Genomic DNA, 14577 nt, shown 5'->3' on the forward strand with positions numbered 1-14577 from the left:
TGTGTGTCTGTGTTTACTGATTTAGTAGAGGTTTCAACTTTAAAAGAGGTTGAAAACTTTCAAACTCTGTGGTGAAGTGCATGGATGCAACTACTAGCCACCCATGCTCACCCTTACGAAAATTAACTATGGTTTCACTACAAATAAAACCAAAAACACATGGTTACTGTAGTTAAAACATGGTAACCACAAATTAAGCATGTTTTTGCTACACTAACCATAGTTTACCATAGTTGAGAATTGATTGAATCGGTGTCATTTGCCATTGGTGCGATCTCATGTGAGTGACAGGTTTTCCCGTCCTTCTACTAGTGCACACATCATCAGAGAAGAGATATCACTGCAAGAAGGGGAAGTTTTTTAGATTAAAGTGTGCATCAATTTTACAAAAAATTATGATGTGCACAGTTAAGTCATTTATAATAAATACTGCTTATTTTTCATAGAAAAATAAGAATTTTCCATTTTGATTTCAAGGTGACTTTAAGACATGTTGCGCTGTGGTGCTCATGCAGGTTCAATTATGGCCCCGTCCCAATACAATCCATCCCAATTTCCTGTTTCTTCTCTACTGTCACTTAAAAAAAAAAAAAACTTTGGCGAGTTAATAAATAACTGTCTGCAGGCCCACGGCAAATAAAAGTCGCTCTCATAAGGAACTATGACCTCGGTGACACTTTACTGCTCTCGGGTGAAGACATGTCCATCTCTGTTTCTCAGGTTAGTGCTCAGCTGTCCCTTTCTCAAACGTCTGCATGCTCACCCCTCTGCAGGTAAAGACGTCGGAATCGTCTCTATCCAGAGGACGGTGAGCCATGTGAGTCCCCACTATGATTAATTCAGCTCTATTTTTACCACACCTCGTTAGTAAAACTGACAGCTCTTCCGATGAATCAATTCACCTGTGCTGACAGAGCACTGGAGATGGAGCTCACCAATCAACAGACAACACACACATACCTTATCCATCAATACACTCTGAACTATCTCTACCTTCTGGCTGCGCCCCATGCTTCTCTTCCTCTCTGACATCTTTCAGAGACCTACATCCTGCTGTCTCTGTCGCTCCTCTGACCTTGGTCGAGGTACATATAATTGCTCTGAGCAAATCTTTAGTTTTTGATACTAAAGTAGAAACAGAGATAGATTGGCATTGCAGGTTCTGGTACAATGCAGTCTTGGAACAAGTTCCCAACGATTCCTGATCCATCATAGAGACCTATGACTCTACTGCTTAATCCTCTTTACCCGTAACGCCACAACACCAATAAACCCAGATAATTCAATTATTTGGATGGGGCACTGCATCCTTGCTGTGTCTGAAATCAAAAGCTGCTTTATCAACTTAATAGGTTGTGTTTTCTGTAAGTTACATCTCAAGGAAACTGGTCTTCCAAGGCACTTCAGAAATCAACTAGATTGGTGCATCTTTTTAGACAGGTTGTTAGTGAACATTTGATTTGGATGTGCCTTGAGGCCTTGAGACCTTCCAACCTTCGGATTATGCCTAGAGAAGGCAGCATTTACACAAAGAGGTGGAAGGATGATGAGCTCTCCTTCTTGCTGAAAGATTGTTAAAGGTTTCTCAAAGCACGAGAGGTCTCTGCTGAAGTATACAAGAAGTAGCTGCCGTACGAGAGGCCTTCATTATGTGAAGAGTCCTAACTACGTCTATTTGCAAGAGTTCATGCCGACATACTCTGCACACAAGCACTCCTAAGTGCAGTCTCCAGCAGTTCAGTCATGCGGTCATTTTTTATGACTTTGACGCATGACTGAGGAAAATAAATATGCTAGTTATGTACCTCATATGCACCTAGTCAAAAGTAGATCCACCTTTAATGTAACTGACACTTTCACTTGAACTCCTTACTATCAAATACAAATTACAGGATGTAAAAGAGATGACTTGATCGTTTATATATTGGCTGGTCTTATGGACCCAGATTTTTGACTACTAGTGTAAAGTCTGGTCCATTTTGAAGCGTATTCTAGCCAAAAAACATCTACCTAGGGGCCTTTCAGAAAGGACAGGTCCTTGCAGATTTGAAGACCCCTGCATTCAGTTTCATTTAGAAAAGGGATCATCAGCCACCACAGAGTTGCTTTTTTTACAAACTTAAAAAAAGCAAGAGGTCTTTCAAGGACTTTAGGGCTGCTTAAGAATCTTGTTTACTTGCTAGTCTAAAATACAACTGTTAAATATTTTTCAAAGATCTGATGCCATAACCCTTGCAAACTTTGGCAATCCCAGCAACAAGCGGTTACTCAGAAGCATTTATTATATCAGTTTGATACCCTATAAAGAAAGCCTTGCTTCCCAGGAAACTGATAAAAGCCTGTGCACCTCAATTCCTGGAAACTGTAAAGAAGCGTTGCTTCAAATTCTGTCGATTCACAGAATCAATGACATTTGCAAAAATGCATGAAAGGTAATGCAGACAGACAGAGTAAGAAACTGTAGCTGCTGTCCTCCTTTGTAAGAGATGGACTCAACGGCCCTATTTTAACGATCTAAGTGCATGGTCTAAAGCGCACGGCGCAGGTGCACTCAGGGCGTGTCCGCATCCACTTTTGCTAGTTTAATGACGGGAAAACTGTCGACGCGTCCAAGCGCATGGTCTATACAGGTTGTCCCTATTCTCTTAAGGAGTAATGGGTGTTTTTGGGCGTAACGTGCAATAAACCAATCAGTCTTTCATCTCCCATCCCCTTTAAAAGCCAATTGCGCTCGCGCCATCGCTATTTACATGGCGGAATGTAATGTAATTTTTTTTTTAAATGTTTGTGTGCTTCTGTGTGTGTAATAAGCAAAGTGTACACACGTTGGGCACCCACCTATAGGCGCATATTACTAGCGCGCTCTTTAAATAACAAAGAAAAAATATTGCACCAGACTTTAGACCAGGTTTGAGTTGGTCTATGGTGCAGTCTATTTTCAGTTCCTCAAAATAGCAACGTGCCAACAATGTGCCTGAACTCACCTCTTTTTCAGACCAGCACGCCCATGGTCGCGCAAATGCATTTGCTATTTAAACAATGTGCCGCGGGATGGGAAAATGAGAACTGAGTCGGGCTGAAACTAGCAAAAACACTTGCGCCACGTCTTGCGCTGCATTGTGCTGGGTGTATGATAGGGCTTCTTGTCCCAAATGCCAACCTAAACGCTTGTAGTCCTCCACCAAGTTCACACATCAGGGCTCTAGACTCATTCTTCCCACTGGTCGCTCTTTTGCAACTAACTTTCTCAGTTGGTCGCACGAGCACATGATTTGGTTGAAAAAAAAATTTACTTTTTTTTTTTCCGCTACAACATGGGATTAATCAATGCATGCTGATGGACTTTTATCATTGTTCATAGTTATATGGAAACGAAAGTGGTTAACATTCAACCCGTTCTTTTTCATCAGTAGTAGGGCTGTCAAAAACAAAAATCTAATTTCAAATATTCATCGAATTAAAAAAAAAAAAATCCACAGCAATTTTAGATCTGCGTCAGCCGTCAGGTAGCCTTATCAGTGGCGCACGAAATGCGACGATGATGTAAGTTTCATTGCATTTAATGCTTTTGTTAGCCTATCCAGTTGAACCCACTAGATGCGGTGCTGCTACGTTGTTCATTCAATATATTGCGGAAAACGAGAGCATCAGTGTGGAGAAGATGTTGTTTATGTCAAAACTGAAACCAAGCCGTTCACACAGAACGCATATTTATCACATTTTCTAGAGGGACATCTATCAGCGTTGCACTCGCGTCTCACACAAGAGAGCGCCATGTTTAGAAAGCCATGTAAAATGAATGTAAGTTCAAGTTTTAAAAAACATGTCTCAAGACTTTATGGCGGTTTTTCATTTATGTTTTTAAATGAAGAAAGTAGCCTACTTTTGTGATTGGTTTTCGGTCCTTTGTATTAAACTATACATACATGCATGGTGCTGTTTTTTTCTAATTGTTTAAGCAACTTTATTAATTATATATGGTTTATAAATATTATTTGAAACATTATTCACTTTTTTCAAAGATAGTAGGATACAATGACAAACTAGCTTACAAAACATTTATTAACAAAAATGAATAAGACGAGGCATGGCAAACACGACATGCTGTATTATATAACGACTAATAAATTACAGAAAGTTTAGCAAACACTGAGGAATCAAATAAAAAAAACATAATAAAAGAGAGCCTCCATAGCATAATGTGAGGTAAACAGCAAAGATAACAAGCTTTTCAAAATGAAAACAAAAAGAAAAGTAAAACTATACTTGCTGACGGTGACGGTGCTTGCATGTTTTTTTTCACACAAGAATATCACCATGTTCACCCTCTCTGGTTTAAGAAGCGGCCTTTTACTTTACTTTAGCTTGTAAACCATCCATCGTTTCCTCAATGTGTGCATCATTTTAGCTGTGCGCACCTTTGCGCTCGTGCTGACGCGGCGAATATAAACCAGGCTCTACACTCGAAGCGCTGCGCAGTTCAAACGAGTAGCGCGGTTTTGTTATGCTTTCAGTTTCGTTAGCCATTTGATTTTTCACATATGCAACAGAAATGGCAGCGCTTATGAGTTCAACAACGCGGTGGTCGCGCCAGTGTGACCGCACACAAAATTCAGTCGCACAGGCAGAAATTTGGTCGCAGTCTGGAGCCCTGCACATTAGTTTGGATTGTTGGGTAGTAGTTCACATCAGTGTGGGATCAGCATAAGGCTGTATTCAAGGGCGCATAGGGACAGTAAATAGGGTTAAGCTATGGCAAGGATGTCCAATCCTGCTCTTGGAGGGCCAATATCCTGCAGAGTTTAGCTCCAATCCTAAATGAAACGAGATAATCAAGGTCTTCAGGATTACTAGAAACTTCCAGGCAAGTATGTTGAGGCAGTTTAGAGAACTCTGCAGGACACTGGCCCTCCAGGAGCAAGACTGAACACCGCTGCACTGCTGTTTTGTGAGCTTCATGAACATGCCTTGATCTGGGACAGGGCCTTGATCTCCATGCCTTTCAATTTGGGACAGAGCCTTGATCTTCATGAAGGACAACCATCCATTCAGCACAGAAAGACTAGGAATGGAACACGATAACTGGAAATGTCCTATGGTGAACAGGACCTGATGCAGGGGCATTGTTGTATTGTGCATAGCCAATGTGTTGTGTGTGAGTCACTTACAAGGACGGGTCATGGACAAGATCTTTGAGGTTTACTCCACTGCGGTCCTCAGCAAGGTTTCTGAAGCAGCTGTCACTCACTGCAGACAGGAAAGAGATGGAGAAAGGACGTGAGACATGGAAAAAGGGAAGAGAAAAGAGGGAAAAAAGGCACATCATTGCATGGAAATAACAAAATGCCCCTTCACAGACCATACATGTCTGATTCCTTAAACGTCACGTTAGTCCTGAGGTTTGAGAGAATATGAGTTATGTCAAAACACATTACTCAACAAAATCACACAGCTACAAACATGGAGAATCATACTCTAAGGCCCTCATGTATACTATGTAACGGAGGCCACACTGTTACGCACCACAGAGCATTAACATTACTGTCCTCCTCTGCGTTGTGTCAAATTGCTCTAGGATTTTTCAACCTGTACGATGGTGAGCAGAAACACCACCACTGATAACCATCAGTTCAGTACAAATCTTCAAGCACCAGCACAAAGCTACCAGTAGTAGTTACAATTGCAACAGTAGTTAAAGGGAGTGTATCATTGAAAACAGGATTTATCTTGCTCCTTTCCTTCTTTTTGAACACATAAGAACCATCTACAAAAACTATGCTGCAAAAATCAATCATAAATCATCATTGTATTGATGCCACACACAGTAAGCTCATTAGCATATGACCGACCAGGTTCACATATCAATGCCCATTTAGAATTCACTAGCATTACAAGCGAGAAGTTAGTAAGAGTCTAGCCAATTAAAACAGAAGTCATTTGCATATAGAATTCTTAAAGAAACAGTTCATCCAAAAATAAAAATGTTTGGACTCCACTGACTTTCACTGTATAAGCAAAAGAGTCTTATTTTGTGTCTAAACTAAATGAGAGTGAATAAATGTGACAATTTCCTTTTCCTCTAAAAGCACAGTGCCAAGAAAAGTTTAACTTAAAGCCCCCCAAAAAAGGTGGATAATAGACATAAACTACATGTTCGCCGTTTGTGGTGCAAGAAAACCTGACTAAATGTATTATTGTGCTTTGGGGAAGAAAATAAAAAAGTGTGGACTATATCAGTGTTGTAGACAAAGCCAGCTCATCTGAGTCTAAGTCCAGGCCGAGACCTATAATAGGTTGAGTCCAAGTCAAGACTAAGACCAGAAGAGGGTCGAGTCCGAGTCTGAACGAAGCCTGGTTTAGAATCAGTGTCACACGAGTCTCCACAGTGTATACATACTGGTCCAGCACAGAGTGATCATATGTGTGAGTCGGTACAGAAAAACAAAATGTGTCTGCAGTGTTGTATTCTGAGTCAAGACTAGGGCTGCACGATAAATCGCATCGATTTATCGTGACGAGCTGCTCAAAAAAAATCGCACGAATATGAACGTGGTTTTGAGCAGCTCGTCAGTGAACAACGGCTCTGTGTAGTTAATGCTGCTCAATGTGAAAGCACGCACGTGATGGAGATTTACCGCTGATTACAGAACCGGCTTTACTGATAAGATGCGCGTTAAATATCGCATACGATTTATCGTGCAGCCCTAGTCAAGACTGAATGCTCCAAATGCTGCAGAGTCCATGACAAGAAGACCAAGACCGAGTCCAAGTATTACAACACTGGGCAATATCCCTCAAGTCAACGTTGAAACCCCATTTAAACCTGGTCTTATTGTGCATGTTATGCCAAAGAAAAATATCTTTTCAAATAAAACATAAATTTCTATGCCTCTGAAATGACATTTTAAGGTCACCATGCCCTCTTATTTCTCAACCACTGGCCATATAGAGGCGACTGTTCATGATCCATTCTCGATGGTTAAATGAAGTCTAATCCTACATTTTTTTCTCATCAAATATGCATCACCTAGAAATATGCTGCATTACCAAATTCAATACTTGCAAATGCTTTTATATGCTTTTAATAGTAATAGAAATAATAGTTATTTCAACAGCATTGTGATGTGGATATATAAGGGTCTAGTGTAGCTCAAAACGGGTCAAAATCTGTGACAAGAGAAGACAATGACCTGTGCTGTGTAAATAAATGATAAAGCGCTGCCGTTCACCATCACATTCTCTATTACGCACAAGAGCTCGGTGCAACACTTGCTTCATAATTGCAGCATTTTCTCACCCTTCTCTCTTTTCTCCTCATCTCTTGCTCTCTCTGTTCTCTCTCTCTCCACCCTGCTAACCCTTGATCTATAAATAGGCTGGTGTTCCCTGCAGGAGGCAGAAGAAGTGAGCTCTCCTCAGAGAGGCGGCAAAAAACTTCTTGTCGCAGGCACGCAAATGCAACGTCTGTGTGTGTGTGAATGAATGAGTGTGAAGGAGGAGGATTATTCTGCCGATGCGTATAGTATATAAGTGACCGTGTGTGTATGCGAGAGAGAGAGAGAAAGACAGAGACAGAAAGAGAGAGAGAGAGAGAGAGGTGCAGCAATTGGAACATTCATCAGAGACGTTAAGGCATCAGAATGTTAATGTCACCACAGCTCTGCCCTGCATGAGAGGAGAGGAGAGTTGTCTATTTTTCCGGACCTGCTAAAGAGCTACACCTCTCAAACAAAGCACTGTTAAGCATATAAATTCCTTGTCAAAGCCATTGTCATTGTTCCTTTCAAACATTACAAAAACTACTGTGGTGGTACACTCATAGTAACCAATGATAATACCATAGTTATTTGATTTATACCATGACATTGATTCAAACACCATGGTACATGGTGCATTGCATTACATGGTATTCCAATGAACTCAAAAAATATATACTATATGACCGTATACAACAAAAAAATCTGACTTTTATACATGCGAATAGGTACGATCCCTACAATCTCTTAACATTTGCCCTGAAGTTGTAACTGATTTGATGAAAAGCAATAATTACTCACCAATTGTGTATTTGCTCATTCCATTGACCGTCTGTTTGCAACCGGATGACAAAGGCTTGTAAATATTCAAATATATATTGATTATAAAATACCACTTCACAAAAAGTACTGATGGTAACCATGGTATTTGTGTGGTATTCCAAGGTACCCAAAAATGTGATTTCAACATTTGGTATTATGATAGTAATGGAAGTTAATACTATACTACTCCTCAATGGTATTTAAAAGAATGCCAAGGTACACCAAGGTACTCAAAATAATTAAATAGTATTACTATAATATTTTTGAAATATGAACAGAACAAGTACTACTTAGGCTACATATCATGATACTATAGTACTCTAAATGTACTTCATAATTTGTTGTATACCACAGTACTCTGAGAAAAAAACATGGTAATAGTATGGTACATGTTCAAAAGAGCATGGAAATACCATGTTACATTTTTAGTTTGTTAAAAGGAAATATTATATTAAGTAATACAAGTGTAAATTAATTACTGAACATCTCCAATTGTTACAAAGTTACAAAGAAACAGCATCCTTCAAGCTCTGTTTGTAGGAAGGTATGCGCACACACGGACACACACACACACACACACTCTTTCTTTCTACCTCATGTCTGTGACTCACAGCTCTGCAGACGAAAAAAAAGTCTGTCTGCATGGACACTTTGGTGAGGTGAGAGTTTCCCTCTCAGCGTGAGACTGTGTGTGTGTGTGTGTGTGTGTGTGTGTGAGCGTGCGCAAGTGTGTGTTGCCTGCGGCTGTGAGTAGGAGTTAGACTTGCATGAGCTGAACTGATGTAAAACCCTGTCTCGTTAACCCCTGCCTACATCCAGAGAAGACCTGTGGACCTCACTCTGTTCCTCAAACACCACAGGTCCAACACCTGGGAGCAGATAAGCCCAGCTTTGAGCTGCAAATCTCGGAGGAGCAGAATTCCCTTTAAAAAACCCTCCTGCTATAAAAATATAGAAACATCCGGTACTAAAGCTCACAGCACAAGGACGAGTATGTCTCTGATTGGACGATCAGCTAATCCAGTTGGTTTAATTTACTTTGTCTTGTTTCATCCCCCTTCAGGTTTTTCAAGGTTTATTCTGACACTAAGTAGCAAATAAGGTTGAAACTTATTTTTAAGAACTCTTTTAGTAGCCTAGCATGACTAAAATTAGATCCTTTTTTAATTTTCTGAGGCAAATGTGAGTGTTGCAAAACTGGGTAATAACTAGATACTAACCCTGAACTTATTACTACCCCTAACCCTAACCCATGTAGTTACCTTATATTTTCCAGTACTTTCTAAAGTAAGTACAGAGTAAGTACATGTAAGTGCATGTACAGTAAAATAAAGTGCAACCATAATAACGAGATTAAACTAATAAACTAGTGTCAACACCAACAGATGATAATGTTCTGTTTATTGTAAGTGCACGCTGCAGTCTTAAAGCTGTGCGGATTGTAATTGGCTGTCAATGTTTGTATCGTTCATCAGCTGGAAGAAAATCAACCTGAAAGTGACTTCAACAATATTGTTGTTAATGTTACAGTCATAGGCACAGATTTATGTTTATGCCGGTGGGTGCCCAACCTCCGTAACACCCCCACCCCGAAATGATATGGGCTCATTACTCGGTGTTAAACTAGGCCTACTTGGTGTTCGTTTTTCAAGTCTTTTTCTCCGTGCGATGTTGCGTTTGATGAAGAATTCAGAAACACATGGTCTGCAAAGAGTCAAGTAGTCAGACATTCGACAGTCATAAATACTGACGTTAACACACACAGAAAATGTTTAACGGATGGCTCGCAGATGCAAATAGGGTAAATAGCCTAATGTTTTGTGTTTTGATTCAAATAAACATTGGCCGGCCACATATCACATTGTTTATTCAGAGCTGTTGAAACCGAAGATTCACACTAAATAAAACCAAATAATGCACACATAAAATGAAATCAACAGATGCAAGGAGTATTTGAGTCTTTGTGTGAGTCTTTGTATGCTTGCTATATATAATCTATTCAGAATTTGTATAAAAGTTTTGTTTTTCAGCCACATACTGTACATGCTGCACAGTTTAGGGAATGACATCCGCATATTATGCGGGATTCACACTTGAAAGAGCAATGGACGGGACAAAAATATATGAGAAAAAATATGTTCATTCAGGCCAGAGCACACTCATTAATTTCTGAAGCACCCTCAGTATTTAATTCTAGAACCAGGCCTGGATAAAACTGTGTTTAAGAAGTTTTCATTATCAGTAGCTCATATTTAGGCGATCGCATGGAGTTTTATGTGGCAGTAGGCTATGCTTTAAAGTCGGAAAAACTGGATTCTAACTCCTCTGCTTGGCAATTGGGTTCAAGAAATCAACAAATATGTCTGTGCGGTTCGATCCACGATTTTGAACTCTCGATTCGATTCACGGTTTTGAACTCTCGATTCGATTCACGATTTTGAACTCACGATTCAGGCTGAACAGAAAAAAACAAGCAAAAAAATTATAAACACTACAATTATTTAGTAAAATGTCTTTATTATTTGAGTTTATTTGAACTACAACTGTATTAGTTAATTGAAACAAAGCTGAAATAAATATTGGTCAAAAAACTAACTAAAAAAATAAAAACACTTGAACAAAACAGCCCAGGTTATGCGTCAACTCTGTTATCATCATATTTTTACCTTTTACAAGTAACAACTCCATAAATCAAAATACCTTGTGAAAAGTGCCATCAACATTTAAAACGTAAATAATAATAATAATAATAAAATAAAAAATAATTAAACTCCTCTTTTTTTACTCAATTTATCTTATGATTGTCAGAAGGGGGTGATCTTAAAATGTCAATCCTGTTACCATGATTATCTATATTTGAAAAGTATCTATAATATATCCTTAATGTATAAGGAGCACCTTGCAGTTTCACAACATTGAGAACTACATATTTTATAAATAAAGATGAAAAATCTCCATGACTTTTCCAGTTGTTCATGATTTCTGGATGAAGATTTCTAAAACATTTAGGAGGAGCGACATCTACACTCTTAAAAATAAAGGTGCTTCAAAAGGTGCTTCAAGCGATGCCATAGAAGAACCATTTTTGGTTCCACAAAGAACCATTCAGTCAAAGGTTCTTTAAAGAACCATCTCTTTCTTACTTTTTTATAATCTGAAGAACCTTCTTTCACCACAAAGAACCTTTTGTGAAACAGAAAGGTTCTTCAGATGTTAAAGGTTCTTTATGGAACCATTTAGACAAAAAGGTTCTTCTATGGCATCGTGAAGCACCTTTATTTTTAAAAGTGTAGCCAATAATACAGTTTAGAGTCAAGCATTCCAAGAAAAAAAAAAGAAAAAGTATATTCATTAGAGAAATTCCAATGACTGTATTACTTTTCCGGACCTGGAAATCACAACTATACAATTCTGTAGCGAATCAGCTCATGGGAAATATGAATAATTAACCATAACTAGTTATAATTAACTATTCATATTTTAGATCCACTGTAGATATTTAGCTGACCACTCAGGGTCAACCGTCTTGTCAACTCTAAGAACGTTAATTTCCTGGTTAAAGGAAATAACTTTCTTACTGTACAATTCTATAAGTTTGTAACGTAAATCTGCATGATTATTGACTCCGGTTATGAGTAAACAATGAACACGTCAAGTGTGATACAAGTAAGGTTTTATTAACTACATAAACACTTAAACTAGTCTAACATACGACATAAACACATTAAGCCGGTCTAACATAAACGCATGACTATATTACTTTTCCGGACCTGGAAATCCAGACGCTACAATTCCCTAAAAAAAACGAGAGGAATAAGTCTCAAGTGTGAGTTTTTCCATTTTAATTACTGTGAAATAATTCCACATTTTTCCTACAATGTTTTTTTTATATATCTGTGAGGTTGGGTTGTCCGCCATAATTAATATTTCATTACCACGCTGATAAATATTGAGAAGAGATTTGTTCAGGAAGCCGCCACACACATAACAGAGAGGAATCTCAGCACTCATCTCTTCGCATTCCTCCATTCCTGTCATCTTGAGCCCTTTCACTCTCCTACATTTTTTTACCACTTCTAAAAATCAAAGGACAGAGATAATTATAGAAATTACATTATCACTAACTTTGATCTATCACACTCTCAACAAAACAAAACTATCTTTATAATCACTGAAGCTGTCTACACTGCGAAATTAATCCCTTACTTACATTGTACATACATCTGCTTTGTTGTTTATGATGAGAGAATTCGCGGAATTCAGTCATCGAACGTGTGCGCATTCAACAAAACTGATGAGTTTCCGCGATAACTCATCTGAATGCCTCTGATTGGCCATTGCATTCCTAAGCTCAACAGAATCGTGTGTGATTGGTTATAATGCTAAGCCTTCCCCAGCCTTACACACGCTCCGCCTATGACGGGGACACTATACTGTCAAAAAAAACACCGTCTTTCGGATGAGGCGTTAAACCGAGGTCCTGACTCTCTGTGGTCATTAAAAATCCCATGGCACTTCTCGTAAAGAGTAGGGGTATAACCCCGGTGTCCTGGCCAAATTGCCCCCCTGGCCTTTGTCAATCATGGCCTCCTAATAATCCCCATCCACTTGATTGGCTCTATGACTCTCTCTCCTCTCCACCTGTAGCTGTGGTGAGCACACTGGCGCCGTTGTGCTGTGGCTGCCGTCGCATCATCCAAGTGGATGCTGCACACTGGTGGTGGTTGAGGCGAGACCCCCTCATGATTGTAAAAGCGCTTTGGGTGTACAACAATACACTATATCACTCAGCCCCCCACATGCTCCAAATTTACAATCTTCTTTGTAAATGCATCATTCATTCATTCAAATGAAGCACAAACAAAGAAGATTGTTTTGGGTGAATTTGGAGCATGTGGGGGGCTGAGTGACGTCATCGCCTATAATTCGATGTCTAATATTTTAAAAACCGAAGCAGCATAAACAAAACTTTTACCTGCACAAACCAGCACAAACGAAGCACAAACAAACGAGACTGTTTGGGGTAAATTTGGAGCATGTGGGGGGCTGAGTGACCTCAGAAAATGAACATTAAATATTATTTTAATATTACGGCACAAACGGAGTACAAACGATTGAGACTATTTTGCCGACGTTTTGCATTGCGTGGGGGGCCAACTTCACGGAGGTCTGTATGGCCACAGCACTCAGATCACATCACAGATCTCATTACGTCAACATGTTATATTACCCAGATGTGGTGTAATGTTTTTTTTTCAAAGTAGGTCCACTCCAGCCAACACAAACTGGCACTTGAATTATTCCATTATTAGAAAACTAATGAAATCAATACAATATAATATTACAATTATCTAACCCGCTCATCTTTCATGGCAATACAGAATCTCCACTCTGAAGCCAAGCATCGGTGCTTTAATTACTATTATATAGGGTTGTTGTTAATTCGAAACAAACAGCACGGCTTAGACTGGAATGGTTATTTGAGAGCTTCCAGAAGTTATTTTAATATGGATGCACAAACTGAAGATGCCTCGTTCTACATATGCACTGGATTGGACTCATTTCATCTTTAATAGAATTAAAGAAAAAACTAAAGCCTGATATGAAACACGCAATTTGCAAGAGATAGTGTATGAAAGCCTTACTGCAGTTTAATAAGTCTTGATGTCCTATAATACTTTTTATATTTCTGCATATAAAGAAAGCTGGAACCGTATTGCAATATGACCCAAGTAATATGAAGATTATGACGGTATTACGGGATCCCTGAATATTCGCATCCCTGAAATTAAGGATATGGGGTGGTGGTAGCAAAATGGTTGCAGGTTCAGTCCTAAGTAGGTGAGACCTAGACTTCATTCACACTCAATGTTTTTGGACTGTTTTGGAAAGATTTAAAGTCCACATGAACCGGGAAGTTATGACATTATTTCAGTATTGTATTTCTGAATGAAACCGAATGTAAAATACAGGGTGGGGGTTTAATTTTAGCACACCTCCTTGTTGTTAAGGAGTAACCAGAACATGAGACGTGCGGATCCATGTGCAAAGCTTTTATTAAGACGTGGTCATAAACAGGCATAGGTCAGACATAGGCAAACTGGTATGTAGAAGACAAGGCAAGGGTAGTCCGGTAAACAAGCGAGGGTCAGTCAAAGACGAACGTAATCCAACAGGGCGAGACTAGAGAGATGATCCAGGTACAAAGCAAAGGTCCAGGCAGGGGCAAACAGTATCCGAACAGGGCAAGACGAGAGAGGTAATCCAAAGTACACAGGCAATGATCAGAAGACGAGGAAACAGACAAGGCAAGACTAGGCTAGACTAAGAAACTCAAAGCAGGCTCCGTAACGTAGCTATCACAACTAGCGATACGCGCATACAATATTCGGCCACCCGAAAGGGATCTGAGTGAGTGTTATATAGTGAATGTATGATTGGTTACAGCTGTGTGCAATCAGTGCAATGGATGATGGGATATGTAGTCCGGGATGACATG

General features: G+C 39.3%; 1 protein-coding gene across 1 annotated transcript in view; it reads right to left on the reverse strand.

Annotated features, from left to right (window-relative positions):
* The window catches only part of LOC107553274 (gephyrin-like), a 107285-nt gene that overhangs the window by 59581 nt on the left and 33127 nt on the right, over positions 1-14577 (reverse strand). Inside the window, exon 2 of the mRNA XM_016235456.1 lies at positions 5169-5247. Within this exon, the coding sequence (XP_016090942.1) occupies positions 5169-5247 (79 nt within the window). The remainder of the gene's footprint in view (positions 1-5168; positions 5248-14577) is intronic.

The sequence above is a fragment of the Sinocyclocheilus grahami genome, unplaced genomic scaffold, assembly GCF_001515645.1.
Source record: "Sinocyclocheilus grahami isolate Dianchi unplaced genomic scaffold, SAMN03320097.WGS_v1.1 scaffold468.1, whole genome shotgun sequence".
NCBI classification, from domain to species: domain Eukaryota; kingdom Metazoa; phylum Chordata; class Actinopteri; order Cypriniformes; family Cyprinidae; genus Sinocyclocheilus; species Sinocyclocheilus grahami.